This window comes from Scyliorhinus torazame, chromosome 10 (assembly GCF_047496885.1).
Source record: "Scyliorhinus torazame isolate Kashiwa2021f chromosome 10, sScyTor2.1, whole genome shotgun sequence".
Classification (NCBI taxonomy): domain Eukaryota; kingdom Metazoa; phylum Chordata; class Chondrichthyes; order Carcharhiniformes; family Scyliorhinidae; genus Scyliorhinus; species Scyliorhinus torazame.
In genome coordinates, this window is record NC_092716.1 from 56,977,786 (window position 1) to 56,993,706 (window position 15,921).

The following is a 15,921-nucleotide window of genomic DNA, read 5'->3' on the forward strand; positions in this document are numbered from 1 at the left end:
TAGATAGCAGCTTCAGGGAATTAGTTACACCAAAGATTGGAGATAGGTGGGTAACTGTAAGAGGGACTGGGAAAAAACAGTCAGTGCAGGGATCCCCTGCGGTCGTTCCCCTGAGAAACAAGTATACCGCTTTGGATACTTGTGGGGGGGGGGGGGGGGGGGGGGAGACTTACCAGGGGTAAGCCATGGGGTACGGGCCTCTGGCACGGAGTCTGTCCCTGTTGCTCAGAAGGGAAGGGGGGGAGAGGAGCAGAGCATTAGTAATTGGGGACTCTATAGTCAGGGGCACAGATAGGAGATTTTGTGGGAGCGAGAGAGACTCACGTTTGGTATGTTGCCTCCCAGGTGCAAGGGTACGTGATGTCTCGGATCAGGTTTTCCGGGTCCTTAGGGGGGAGGTGGAGCAGCCCCAAGTCGTGGTCCACATTGGCACCAACGACATAGGTAGGAAAGGGGACAAGGATGTCAGGCAGGCTTTCAGGGAGCTAGGATGGAAGCTCAGAACTAGAACAAACAGTTGTTATCTCTGGGTTGTTGCCCGTGCCACGTGATAGTGAGATGAGGAATAGGGAGAGAGAGCATTTAAACACGTGGCTACAGGGATGGTGCAGGCGGGAGGGATTCAGATTTTTGGATAACTGGGGCTCTTTCTGGGGAAGGTGGGACCTCTACAGACAGGATGGTCTACATCTGAACCTGAGGGGCACAAATATCCTGGGGGGGAGATTTGTTAGTGCTCTTTGGGGGGGGTTTAAACTAATGCAGCAGGGGCATGGGAACCTGGATTGTAGTTTTAGGGTAAGGGAGAATGAGAGTATAGAGGTCAGGAGCACAGATTTGACGTCGCAGGAGGGGGCCAGCGTTCAGGTAGGTGGTTTGAAGTGTGTCTACTTCAATGCCAGGAGTATACGAAACAAGGTAGGGGAACTGGCAGCGTGGGTTGGTACCTGGGACTTCGATGTTGTGGCCATTTCGGAGACATGGATAGAGCAGGGACAGGAATGGATGTTGCAGGTTCCGGGGTTTAGGTGTTTTAGTAAGCTCAGAGAAGGAGGCAAAAGAGGGGGAGGTGTGGCGCTGCTAGTCAAGAGCAGTATTACGGTGGCGGAGAGGATGCTAGATGGGGGCTCTTCTTCCGAGGTAGTATTGGCTGAAGTTAGAAACAGGAAAGGAGAGGTCACCCTGTTGGGAGTTTTTTATAGGCCTCCTAATAGTTCTAGGGATGTAGAGGAAAGGATGGCGAAGATGATTCTGGATATGAGCGAAAGTAACAGGGTAGTTATTATGGGAGACTTTAACTTTCCAAATATTGACTGGAAAAGATATAGTTCGAGTACAATAGATGGGTCGTTTTTTGTACAGTGTGTGCAGGAGGGTTTCCTGAAACACTATGTTGACAGGCCAACAAGAGGCGAGGCCACGTTGGATTTGGTTTTGGGTAATGAACCAGGCCAGGTGTTGGATTTGGAGGTAGGAGAGCACTTTGGGGACAGTGACCACAATTCGGTGACGTTTACGTTAATGATGGAAAGGGATAAGTATACACCGCAGGAAGGGATAAGTATACACCGCAGGGCAAGAGTTATAGCTGGGGGAAGGGCAATTATGATGCCATTAGACGTGACTTGGGGGGGATAAGGTGGAGAAGTAGGCTGCAAGTGTTGGGCACACTGGATAAGTGGGGCTTGTTCAAGGATCAGCTACTGCGTGTTCTTGATAAGTATGTACCGGTCAGATAGGGAGGAAGGCGTCAAGCGAGGGAACCGTGGTTTACCAAGGAAGTGGAATCTCTTGTTAAGAGGAAGAAGGAGGCCTATGTGAAGATGAAGTGTGAAGTTTCGGTTGGGGCGATGGATAGTTACAAGGTAGCGAGGAAGGATCTAAAGAGAGAGCTAAGACGAGCAAGGAGGGGACATGAGAAGTATTTGGCAGGAAGGATCAAGGAAAACCCAAAAGCTTTCTATAGGTATGTCAGGAATAAGCGAATGACTAGGGAAAGAGTAGGACCAGTCAAGGACAGGGATGGGAAATTGTGTGTGGAGTCTGAAGAGATAGGCGAGATACTAAATGAATATTTTTCGTCAGTATTCACTCAGGAAAAAGATAATGTTGTGGAGGAGAATGCTGAGCCCCAGGCTAATAGAATAGATGGCATTGAGGTACGTAGGGAAGAGGTGTTGGCAATTCTGGACAGGCTGAAAATAGATAAGTCCCCGGGACCTGATGTGATTTATCCTAGGATTCTATGGGAGGCCAGGGAAGAGATTGCTGGACCTTTGGCTTTGATTTTTATGTCATCATTGGCTACAGGAATAGTGCCAGAGGACTGGAGGACAGCAAATGTGGTCCCTTTGTTCAAAAAGGGGAGCAGAGACAACCCCGGCAACTATAGACCGGTGAGCCTCACGTCTGTAGTGGGTAAAGTCTTGGAGGGGATTATAAGAGACAAGATTTATAATCATCTAGATAGGAATAATATGATCAGGGATAGTCAGCATGCCTTTGTGAAGGGTAGGTCATGCCTCACAAACCTTATTGAGTTCTTTGAGAAGGTGACTGAACAGGTAGACGAGGGTAGAGCAGTTGATGTGGTGTATATGGATTTCAGCAAAGCGTTTGATAAGGTTCCCCACGGTAGGCTATTGCAAAAAATACGGAAGCTGGGGATTGAGGGTGATTTAGAGATGTGGATCAGAAATTGGCTAGCTGAAAGAAGACAGAAGGTGGTGGTTGATGGGAAATGTTCAGAATGGAGTACAGTCACAAGTGGAGTACCACAAGGATCTGTTCTGGGGCCGTTGCTGTTTGTCATTTTTATCAATGACCTAGAGGAAGGCGCAGAAGGGTGGGTGAGTACATTTGCAGACGATACTAAAGTCGGTGGTGTTGTCGATAGTGTGGAAGGATGTAGCAGGTTACAGAGGGATATAGATAAGCTGCAGAGCTGGGCTGAGAGGTGGCAAATGGAGTTTAATGTAGAGAAGTGTGAGGTGATTCACTTTGGAAGGAATAACAGGAATGCGGAATATTTGGCTAACGGTAAAGTTCTTGAAAGTGTGGATGAGCAGAGGGATCTAGGTGTCCATGTACATAGATCCCTGAAAGTTGCCACCCAGGTTGATAGGGTTGTGAAGAAGGCCTATGGAGTGTTGGCCTTTATTGGTAGAGGGATTGAGTTCCGGAGTCGGGAGGTCATGTTGCAGCTGTACAGAACTCTGGTACGGCCGCATTTGGAGTATTGCGTACAGTTCTGGTCACCGCATTTATAGGAAGGACGTGGAGGCTTTGGAGCGGGTGCAGAGGAGATTTACCAGGATGTTGCCTGGTATGGAGGGAAAATCTTATGAGGAAAGGCTGATGGACTTGAGGTTGTTTTCGTTGGAGAGAAGAAGGTTAAGGAGACTTAATAGAGGCATACAAAATGATCAGGGGGTTGGATAGGGTGGACAGTGAGAGCCTTCTCCCGCGGATGGATATGGCTGGCACGAGGGGACATAACTTTAAACTGAGGGGTAATAGATATAGGACAGAGGTCAGAGGTAGGTTCTTTACGCAAAGAGTAGTGAGGCCGTGGAATGCCCTACCTGCAACAGTAGTGAACTCGCCAACATTGAGGGCATTTAAAAGTTTATTGGATAAACATATGGATGAGAATGGCATAGTGTAGGTTAGATGGCTTTTTTTTCGGTGCAACATCGTGGGCCGAAGGGTCTGTACTGCGCTGTATTGTTCTATGTTCTATGTTCTAAAGTAAAAGACAGCCTGGCTCTACCAAGAGGTCCAAAAATGGGTCATCCATTGTTCAGTGTCTACACTTCTAACTCTGACCTTGGAAAAAAAAAATAGGTTAGCCTTTAACTAATTAACTCCAAGATTATTTCAACTGCATTCACTGGAGATGCACATCAGTTTCTTAACCAAGGTGTTTCCACTCATCTTACACTTAACCAATTCCTAAAAACTAGAAGCTGTATTCCAAATCATATTAATTATGAACTAGATTTTTGCAGAGGATATTCTATTCCTCATTGACAGAATATCCTTGTTTTTATCATCCTCAGGGTGACTTTCATTTATTTTACACACATACCCAAATCTATCCCTTGCCTCTTTTTAACAGTGTGTGTAGCAAAATGGGAGGCAGTGTATATCAGGTATATATCCTGCCTCCCACTTTGCTACAAAAATTGTATACACAAAGAAGGACCCACAACTAAATAAACAGCACTGTTTTTGAGTGAGTAATGCAACATATCAAATGAAGGGGCTAAAGGCGAGTACATATATTTCAAGTAATTTGCATATAGCTTGCAAAATCCACATATCTAACTTTGGCAATAAGTATCACAAAATTCTCTAATCCAGTATTTTAAATCCCCTCTGAATAAATATTCTTGGCTATTGATCCTCTCAACAATACAATCCAAAGTCACTTCAGTGCTTCTCTGTGCAGCTTTTCCACTGCACTTCTATCACTTGGTTCTTCTACCTCTCACTGCATCCTTTCCAACTCAACAGGCCAGAAAGTACACATAAGACATGCAACTGGAACAACTGGAGGTATCTGTACAGCGAAGCCAGCACACCAGTAGATTAGGAAACACATGGGATAGAAAGACAATCACTGCTCAGAATGGAGTTGGCAGACAAGTTGGGATTCACTCAAACTAAGCCAGCAAGAACTTTGAAAAGCAGTGGAGACAGGAGAATGGGCTTAGAAATGTTTGGGTTCAGGCTAACAAGCAAGTGGGCCAGAAAACCCTCTGGTTAGGCTTCTGAAACAATAAGATCCTGTAGCAGGATGGCATGACGAGGTAGAAAACAGGCTGACAAAAAAGCATTTGTTCAAAGCAAGTACACATTATTGGACCCCTTATCAGGTGTCCCAAATTCCATAAGGACCTGAACACCAGATCCTACCCTGGTAACTACAACGCCCATCAGGCACGCTATCAAGTCATGTCTGGTTCACAGCACGCCGATCCCATGCTCTTTGGGTTCGGATCCTGAAACTACAAAACTTCTCTCTCTCTCTCTCTCTCCCCTCCCCCCCCCCCCCCCCCCCCCCCCCCCCCCCGCCTCCCAAACTTGACCTAAAATCCAGAAAATCCCCAAATCTAGAACACACTTAGTCCCAAACATCCTGGATAGAGGGCCCAGTAGCTATGTTATTCAGAATTGTTAGTGATAATAAACTAAGTAAGTAAAACAAAAAAAATTCTTACAGGTGAAATTTCAGATGAAATTCAAGACCACAACTCAAACCAACTTTATAAAATGTTGGTGCAATTTCACAGAGTGTTCCTGGCACTTACTGATAAACTGCTCTTTGCAACATTGCATTGGTAGGTCTCAAATAAAAGGATCGATTTGACTGCTGAATTTTGTCCTGATTAGTATTTCCTCATAGGCAGTTTGCAAACATTCAATCTATAATTTAACAGGCAGTTTCTAATATCAGCCACTCATTCTTGCCTTGGAACTTCAACATCAGGCAGCACAGAGTTAGCACTGCTGCCTCAGCACCAGGCACCCAGGTTTGATTCTAACCTCGGGTGACTGTGGAGTTTGCACATTCTCCCCGTGCCTGCGGGGATTTCCTCCAGATGCCCAGATTTCTTCCACAGCCAGAAAAAATGTACAGGTTTGGTGAATTGGCCATGCTAAATTGCCCCTTGGTGTCCAACGGTTGGGTGGGGTTATGGGGATAGGATCTAGGTAGGGGGCTCTTTCAGAGGGTCGGTGCAGACTCTATGGCCGAATGGCCTCCTTCTGCACTGTAGGGATTCTATGATATGTTACACACACTCAGACATAAAACAAAACTGCTGAATGACTGCGTTCCTGTTTAATATGTCCATGGCCTTGTTCAAAATCCAAAAAGGGCTTCAAAATCCTATTTCTAACAATTAGTAAAGAAATGCCTAATGCAGCAAAAGAAAATAAGAATTCAGTTCAAATCAGGAATTGAAAATGCAGCATTATGACTGCATAAACAAAGGAAAGACAGGGCAAACATTTCATAAAATCATAGAGCCTTGAAGTTTGCTCTAGATCATTAAATGTCTGCAACAATTAGGCCTTTTTACACAGCAGCAAATTGGTATGGTTACCAAGCCCGAGCCTTGAAGCCATATATCTTATAGATTTTGGAAAGGTCACACATAGACAGACAGTCTAATAACTCAAGAGCTGTTTGACAGATTTCAACCAAGCATGGTCAAATAATAATATAAAACCAAGTCTGTGGTTGTTAAACGCTAGAGGTCAGGGAAAAGGTTACAGTTCTGGAATATTTTTGCTCAACTCTAAAGGTAATATGAATTGCTATGTCTGGGTCTGAAGAACAGCTTTAGGTGGGAGGTTGAAGTTATTGGAAAATGCTATGTCTTTAATAAATGTTGAACTGTCAGTCAAATCACTGTCAACATAAATAGTGTCATTTTAAGGCAGATCTGAACATGTACAAAAATACAGTATATTAGATTAAAAACATAGAAAAATGCTGAAATTATAGATACACTAACAATGGTCTATAATGGCGGAAGATGCCTATGGTCCTTTGTGGGCTATGGATAATTACTTGTTACACCACTCAAGTTGTTTCTAAAAAAGCTTCATTTACAGCGTAAAATCACTTTCTAGAAAATGGGGACACAGTTGTTTAAGAAAGCTGTATATTTCAGAATGTTGCAAAAGTAAATGGTATACATATGTCAGACCATAAATAAATAGTATGCCCTTGTACACAATAGAGCATTTTTTTACATTGCAACAGCCTAAGTGATTCAGGTCGAAAACTTATCCGACTCAACATTTACTGACCCACATTTTCTTCATATTCGCTGACACACTTACCTTGCCCAAATCTATTGACCTCACATGAACATTTCAATTAGCCAAGCATCCACAAGCTTTTTGGGCATCAATTTCCTGATTCCATTACTACACTTGTGAAAAAAATGCTTCCTAATTTCACTCCTAACTGGTTCAGCTTTCACTTTTGACACTATGCCCCTTATTTTAGATTTTCCCCACCAGTTGAAAATTTCTCTTCTCCTACTTTATCAATTTCATCATTTTAAACACCGTGATTAGATCCATACCTCAACCTTCTAAATTAAAATGAATACAAACCAAGTTTATGCAACCTGCCTCATAGTTTACCCTTTTAAACCAAAATATGATTCAAGTGAATGTGATGGACCTCCTTCAAGGGAAGGAGACAGCAAACAATGTTCTGATTTTCTGTTTCAATTTTCAATGGCTCAATACCTGAAACTGAACACAGTAATCATGAGATAGCAAACAATATTCTGATTCTGTTTTAATTTTCAACGGCTCAATACCCAAAACTGAATACAGTAATCCAGATATAGTCTGATCAAGGCTCTGTACACCTGAAGTTATTTTTCCTCTGCAGACTTCCACGCTTTTGAATTCTAATTGTTCAAGATCAAAGCTAACTATTTTTGAATATGGTTTCCACTTGTGCACTAGCTCTTAATATTCAAGTGCTTTACCATTGAGAATATTCTGATTTGTCTCTCAGAACCCAGTGTTTAAACCTCATACCTCACCTACCTTGAGCTCTGTCACAAATCCACCCATTCATTTAGTCTATGTTCTTTTCTAACTTCTTGCTTCGATCTACACAACTTATTATGCCTAACTTAGTGCCCCTGCAAACTTTTTTTTATTTTTAAAATAAATTTAGACTATTCAATTCATTTTTTCCCAATTAAGGGGCAATTTAGCGTGACCAATCCACCTACCCTGCACATCTTTGGGTTGTGGGAGCGAAACCCACACAAACATGGAGAACGTGCAAACTCCACACGAACAGTGACCCAGGGCCGGGATCGAACCTGGGACCTCGGCGCCGTGAGGCAGCAGTGCTAACCACTGCGCCACCGTGCTGCCCCGTCCCCTGCAAACTTGATAGTGTACAATGCTCTTTCACTTCATCCAAGCCATTAAATATATGTATCTCGAGAAATTGAGGCCCCAGTTTAGATCCCTAGGAAACATCATTTATTAAATCCCACCAGTACATTCCTTTTATTCGGACTGCTTCCTGTCTCCCAACCAGTTGCCGACGCATGTCACAATTCTGTGCAGTTTCACTTTTAATTTTATGTACAACCTTATCAAATATATTCACAAGGCCATAAAACATTCATGAGCATCATGCTCGTGGCCCCCTCAAAACATTCAGCCAAATTAGTCAAGACATGACCTATTTTCCATAAATTTATGCTGAATATGCCCAGCTCATACTTGATGCCGGTTCAGTCTCTTCCAGTAAATTTGCAACCAATGTCTGGCAATTTTATATTTACCTGGTTTCATTCTCCCTTTTCCTTGAATAATGGATTGCATTTTTAAATTCTCCACTCTTCATTACAAAGTGATGTTTGATAAATTAAATTCCATTTCCCACTAAATTAGCTCAACATATTCATCCCTTGAACCAGAGTTTAAGCACATATGTTCAGGTTTGCAAAACTTTCCACTGACATGACCATTTAATTCTCCTATAACTAAACTATGACTTAGTCAAAACCCCCTGCAAATGATGCGAGTGAAGGGTGGAATGTACAACTGAGTCAACCAAGTCCAAAGAGGTGCATGAAAAATATAAAGATACAGGTGGAGTGCTACACTGTTTTGCACAAAATGTTTTTGGTTCACAGCTGTGTCTTTGTTACTTCAAAACAATATACGCTGACTGAACATGTTCAGCAGATAGTTCCGTTGAGCAAAACCTCGGCAAGGTTCCAGGAGATAGGGGAGTTCAAACTATCATAGAACATGGAACGATACAGCGCAGTACAGGCCCTTCGGCCCACGATGTTGCACCGACATGGGAAGTCAAAAAACAAAAGCCATCTAACATACACTATGCCATTATCATCCATATGCTTATCCAATAAACTTTTAAATGCCCTCAATGTTGGCGAGTTTACTACTGTTGCAGGTGGGGCATTCCACAGCCTCACCACTCTTTGCATAAAGAGCCTACCTCTGACCTCTGTCCTATATCTATTACCCCTCAATTTAAGGCTATGTCCCCTCGTGCTAGCCATTTCCATCCGCGGGAGAAGGCTCTCACTGTCCACCCTATCTAATCCCCTGATCATTTTGTTTGCCTCTATTAAGTCTCCTCTTAACCTTCTTCTCTCTAATGAAAACAACCTCAAGTCCATCAGCCTTTCCTCATAAGATTTTCCCTCCATACGAGGCAACATCCTGGTAAACTCCTCTGCACCCACTCCAAAGCTTCCACGTCCTTCCTATAATGAGGTGACCAGAACTGTACGCAATACTCCAAATGCGGCCGTACCAGAGTTTTGTACAGCTGCAACATGACCTCATGACTCCGGAACTCAATCCCTCTAACAATAAAGGCCAACACTCCATAGGCCTTCTTCACAACCCTATCGACCTGGGTGGCAACTTTCAGGGATCTATGTACATGGACACCTAGATCCCTCTGCTCATCCACACTTCAAAGAACTTTACCATTAGCCAAATATTCCGCATGCCTGTTATTCCTTCCAAAGTGAATCACCTCACACTTCTCTACATTAAACTCCATTTGCCACCTCTCAGCCCAGCTCTGCAGCTTATCTATGTCCCTCTGTAACCTGCAACATCCTTCCGCACTGTCGACAACACCACCGACTTTAGTGTCGTCTGCAAATTTACTCACCCACCCTTCTGCGCCCTCCTCTAGGTCATTTATAAAAATGACAAACAGCAACAGCCCTAGAACAGATCCTTGTGGTACGCTACTTGTAACTGAACTCCATTCTGAACATTTCCCATCAACCACCACCTTCTGTCTTCTTTCAGCTAGCCAATTTCTGATCCACATCTCTAAATCACCCTCAATCCCCAGCCTCCGTATTTTCTGCAATAGCCTACCGTGGGGAACCTTATCAAACGCTTTGCTGAAATCCATATACACCACATCAACTGCTCTACCCTCGTCTACCTGTTCAGTCACCTTCTCAAAGAACTCGATAAGGTTTGTGAGGCATGACCTACCCTTCACAAAGCCATGCTGACTATCCCTAATCATATTATTCCTATCTAGATGATTATAAATCTTGTCTCTTATAATCCCCTCCAAGACTTTACCCACAACAGACGTGAGGCTCACCGGTCTATGGTTGCCGGGGTTGTCTCTACTCCCCTTCTTGAACAAAGGGACCACATTTGCTAGCCTCCAGTCCTCTGGCACTATTCCTGTAGCCAATGATGACATAAAAATCAAAGCCAAAGGCTCAGCAATCTCTTCCCTGGCTTCCCAGAGAATCCTAGGATAAATCCCATCAGGCCCCGGGGACTTATCTATTTTCAGCCTGTCCAGAATTGCTAACACCTCTTCCCTACGTACCTCAATGCCATCTATTCTAATAGCCTGGGTCTCAGCATTCTCCTCCACAACATTATCTTTTTCCTGAGTGAATACTGACGAAAAATATTCATTTAGTATCTCGCCTATCTCTTCAGATGCCACACACAACTTCCCATCCCTGTCCTTGACTGGTCCTACTCTTACCCTAGTCATTCTTTTATTCCTGACATACCTATAGAAAGCTTTTGGGTTTTCCTTGATCCTACCTGCCAAATACTTCTCATGTCCCCTCCTTGCTCGTCTTAGCTCTCTCTTTAGATCCTTCCTCATTACCTTGTAACTATCAAGCGCCCCAACTGAAACTTCGCACCTCATCTTCACATAGGCCTCCTTCTTCCTCTTAACAAGAGATTCCACTTCTTTGGCAAACCACGGTTCCCTCGCTCGACACCTTCCTCCCTGCCTGACCGGTACGTACTTATCAAGAACACGCAGTAGCTGTTCCTTGAACAAGCTCCACATATCCAGTGTGCCCAACACTTGCAGCCTACTTCTCCAACCTATCCCTCCCCACCCCCAAGTCATGTCTAATGGCATCATAATTGCCCTTCCCCCAGCTATAACTCTTGCCCTGCGGGGTATACTTATCCCTTTCCATCACTAACGTAAACGTCACCGAATTGTGGTCACTGTCCCCAAAGTGCTCACCTACCTCCAAATCTAACACCTGGCCTGGTTCATTACCCAAAACCAAATCCAACGTGGCCTCTCCTCTTGTTGGCCTGTAAATGAATGTTGAAAATATGTGCTCCGAGCCCACCCAAAAAAGTATGTGGATTGCTTATAGTTAGGATCCAGTCTTTAAAAAAACTCAATCACAACTTGAAAAACGTGGCCTGAATTACAGCAAGATGTTTCAACAGGAGTGTTATCAAACTAATCCTGACACCAAGCTACATAGGATATTAGCCAGAACTTAGTCAGAGGTGCGTTTTAAGCAGCACCTTAAAGGAGGAAAGAGAGGTGGAGAGGTTTAGAGAGGAAATTTCAGATCTCAACACCCTGACAACTGAAGGCACGGGCGGGCACCAGTCCTGGGGCAATTAAAATCGGGAATGTTCAAGAGGCCAGAATTGGCGAGGCAGCGATCTCCAGAGAATGGAGGGGAGGGGTATTGGGCTGGAGAAGACTACAGGGTGGAGTAGATCGTGGATGGAGCCAATATAGTTAAATTAACATAAGAAAGATGGGGAGTGTTACAACATGGGCAGTTGAGCTTTGAGTTGGGTATAGCTGCAGTGGCAGCCCAGTAAGTGTTGGAATGGTTAATTCAAGGAGCAAAGACATGGTTATGGGCTTCAGCAGAAGATAGAAAAGTGCAGAGTCCAGTGATATTACCGAGTTGGCAATAGGCAGTCTTTCTGATGGCTGCGGTAAGAAGCTCATTTCAGGGGCAACTGTAACACAAGGCCGCAAACCATGTGGTTCAGCTTCAGACAGCTACCACGGAAAAGAATGGAGTCACTGGCAAGAAAACAGAGTTTGTGATGGGGTCCAAAGACCACAGCTTCATTCCTTGCCAATATTTAAGTTGGGTGAAAAATTTTGCTTATTCAAAATAACATCTGGCAGCTATGGGGCTGTGGAGGGGTCAACAGAATTGGAGTTGAGAGAAGGCCAAGTATCAAATTTCAACTTCTTGTCTGTATAATATATTCAAGTGTTAAAATTCCAAGTAACTCACGTATTTTCCTGTGCTCCACCAGGTCAATAGCTTGCTTTGCAGAGCACTTGGCAAACCAGTTGTCACCTAGTAAAACAGTGACTTCATTTGTGTGGATTAGCTGTCCTGGCATAAATGCAAGTGAGCCAAATGGCACCTGTTAATTGTGAAATTTAGAAAAAAATCAACAAGTCCATTTTGAGAGTTGAATGCTCTGTATTTTAACTTTTTAAAAAGTAAAATAAAACTGCAATGCAAATTATTACGATAACCATCTTAAAAACCTTCGCCGACCAATTTTGTGAAAAGATAATCTAATTTTAGAAAAATAACCTATTATACAGACGTCGCGAGTGCATCCATGTCAATTCGAAGTGTCAGAAGTATTACAAAGAATAGAATGCTGTTTATCTAAGTTGAAGCTGAAACTTTAGCAGTTCCCAAATTTTTGCTCCTTTCAGATTTGTTAATGAAACTAAGCAACCAATATAGAACTTCTATGTCCAAATTAATTGGATTAACACTAATAATCTAGAGAACATGATTCAAATCCCTCCACGGCAGCTCAAGAATTTGAATTCAGTTCAAAACGTCAGGAATTAAAAACTAAACGACCGTGATTACTGTACAAATCTAAGCTATTTGGTATTCATGATTTATATGCAATTCCAGTCCAACAGATTAGCCCTCCTCTGGCCTAGCAAGTCACTCAGTAACATTGGGCCATTGGCGATGGGTAATAAATGCCAGCATCGAGTGCGTTTTTCTTTAGGGTTTAATCAGGGCTAGAAAGAGACATCTTGATTTAAATATTTCAACAACAAAACTACCCAAATAATTAAAATAGATATGCATAAATTTAAGAATTCTGCAGAAAACAAATGAAAACTTGACAACTAAGTACTTTAACAATCACTTGAAATGACGAAGAATAATTATTTGTTGATCCCACAAGTAGGAAGATAATATGAAGCTCTTGGCAAAAAAGTTAACATGCTTAACTAGTCCAATCATGTTAAAACCAAGTAGCTTCCCTGATGACCTTTTGTTAAAGCAGTGAATGATTGAGCCAGTGGATCAGGAAGGCTCCACATTCAGCCAGTGGATCAGAAAGGCTCCACATTCAGTATTTGGCTTGTAGCAAGATCTTTCTTAGCCTTGATTACGATCCAGAAGTCGCATGGGGCATAGTTAGGATTGTGATCAACTGTGACACATTTTATACTTGAATAGTCTGAGATCGCTCACCATCTATGTTCATGAATAAATAATCTTCACCTCGGTGAAGAAGCACTGGAGAGCCTCATGAAACCAGAATCCTGCAAGGAGTTTGCATCTTCGGGGGAGCAAATCAAATTGCCATAAAATGTGGAAGAAACAAAGCAGCCAGCTGCTGCTCAAAACTTTACTGAGCCAAAACGCCACAAATGAAAGTTATGGCTTAGGACAACTCAAAAGGTAGGAGGGGGAGGAGAGAAAATTGAAAGAATGGATTCTGCAATGTGACATTAAATATTTCATAGGAGCCAAAAATGTGCTTGGTCTTTGGGTGGAAGTCTCAAGATAGAAATGTATTTTTCACTGGTGATGTTCAACCTCTGCACCTCCAGAGATCCTCCACCTTGCTGCTGCCCACACACACACACAACAGTAACCTAACTTGACAGGAAATCAAAAATTGTTTATTAGCTCTAACTTAATAGATTACCAAAAGTCAAATATGAGCTCTCAAAGAAACATTTTTCAATTCTTCAGATGATGAAATAAAAGGCACACTTATGTAATTATGCGATGGAAAGAAACGTTAAAAAACACTTTTCAGGAAGATATACTCACCATAACATCGTAAGACACTTTGTCAGGCAAAGTTTTAAGCCTGCTTTGAAGTGCTTCATAGTCATCTTGCACTTTAACCCTAAAAGTTAACATTTAAATTTTCAAATTACTCAAATGGTTTATGCATGTATAAATATAAATTATGTATCTTATACTATGCTACTTGCTTTCAAGACAGGCATCATTTTTGACTTTCAATATTACACCATTTTAGAGATTGCTAACAGAGCTTATGCACAATGTGCCTTCATGTGGTATATTGAATAAACTGTAACTGGGATTCAATGATAATGTTCTATTTAATACCATTGAGACCGCTGAAATTAGCATTTCACCAATTCTCAAGTTCCTTCCTACATAAAGTTTGCTGGCAATGGACAAAAAAGCACTGTTCAAATTTTATAAAATAATGTGACAACAATTTCTAATTGTTTGACAATAACATGTACACACACACCTAGAACTTACTGCATCATTTAGCAATTTGGGCTAATAAAAAATACTAAATATTATATAGTTTGTAAAAGGACACAACATTAACACCTAGTTTCCAATGGATCAGGGGGTAAGCGAATTGCAGATCACGTGAAAAATCAGATTTAACTGCAGTTCTGTAGAGATCACCAATCTCAATTGGGCTAGTGAAGGCACAAATAAACTCTGTGATCCTGATCTACAGAAGAGTTGGGGAATAATCAAATAAGAGCTTTTCACAGTAACTTCATTGAAGCCTACGTGTGACAATAAGCGATTATTAACTAGAGCAGGTGCAGAGAAATCAACAGCAGAAATCCTGACCACTTTCGCCCCATTCTAAACCCAAGAGTGTGAAGAGCAATTATAATAGCTTTGGCTGGTAGTTAATTACGTACTTAGAATTTTTCTGACGAATGATGCATTTAAAGGAGGAGCTTGCATTTATACAGAACTGTTCACATCCTCAGGATGCCCTAAAAATGCTTCACAGGCAATGGATTACATTTATAACACTGTATCTGCTGTAATGCAGGAAAATGTGTCAGCCAATTTGCAAACTGTAAGGTCCAACAACCAACAATGGAATAAGTGATCGGACAAACTGTTTTAATGATGTTGGTTGAAGTACGTGTTGGCCAGAAAACCAGGAAATGATTCTGCTCTTCAAATGTGACAATGGAAGTGAAATTGGTCAATGCCAGGAATACAAAATGGACCAAAAGTGCACTGCAGCCAACTGGGCATGATGTAAAACAAGCTGCTGATTTGCTGTGAGCCCATTTTGCATCGTTAGCGCTGACTAATTTCTTTCAGTTTCCATTAGGAAGGCTCATTGCGATTTAATGCCTCATCTGAAAAATTACTCCTGAACTGCAGCATTCCTTCAGCAGCAGTCAAGTTTCAGCATAACTAATTTGTTGGAGTCTGGATTGGAGCTTGAATCCATGACTTCCTAATGCAAAGAATTCTATCACTGTGCCATATGAGGCAGGGTGTAGGGGGTGAGGTGCTAGAAGTTTGACAGTATTTTAAATTTAAGAGGTTTCCCCTTTATGTGAAAACTAGCTGATTCATAACAAATTTTGAAGACACCAAGTATACTTACAGCTAACCGCCAATGTAGTAATTCATCTTCCCCATCTATAGCTGTTCAATAAATTTCATCTCAGTAGTAGCACTATCCTCACTGGTACATTGAGCACATGACTGTTAAGTTGGCCAGTATTTTGCATTTGGCTAGGCATCCTTCCTAGAATACTTGGGATCATTTTTCTCAGATTGTCAGGATGAAGCTGATAGTTTTGTTAAAGCTAACCACACCTGGACAAGTATCTGCTAGTAAGTTAATGTTCTGACTCTTCTCTTAACGCGTGTAGAAAGGGCTTGAGTAGGGCAGCACGATGGCGCAGTGGGTTAGCCTTGCAGCCTCACGGCGCCGAGGTCCCAGGTTCGATCCCGGCTCTGGGTCACGGTCCGTGTGGAATTAGCATATTCTCCCCGTGTTTGCGTGGGTTTCGCC

The 15,921-nt window shown here is 42.5% G+C and overlaps 1 protein-coding gene across 3 annotated transcripts in view; it reads right to left on the reverse strand.

The window, feature by feature from the left end:
• The window catches only part of uri1 (URI1 prefoldin like chaperone), a 66,037-nt gene that overhangs the window by 41,979 nt on the left and 8,137 nt on the right, over positions 1–15,921 (reverse strand). For all 3 annotated transcript variants that reach the window (XM_072518146.1, XM_072518148.1, XM_072518147.1), the window contains exons 3-4: positions 13,926–14,004; positions 12,111–12,246 (exon numbers count right to left, since the gene is read on the reverse strand). In XM_072518146.1, coding sequence (XP_072374247.1) covers positions 12,111–12,246; positions 13,926–14,004 — 215 coding nt within the window. The remainder of the gene's footprint in view (positions 1–12,110; positions 12,247–13,925; positions 14,005–15,921) is intronic.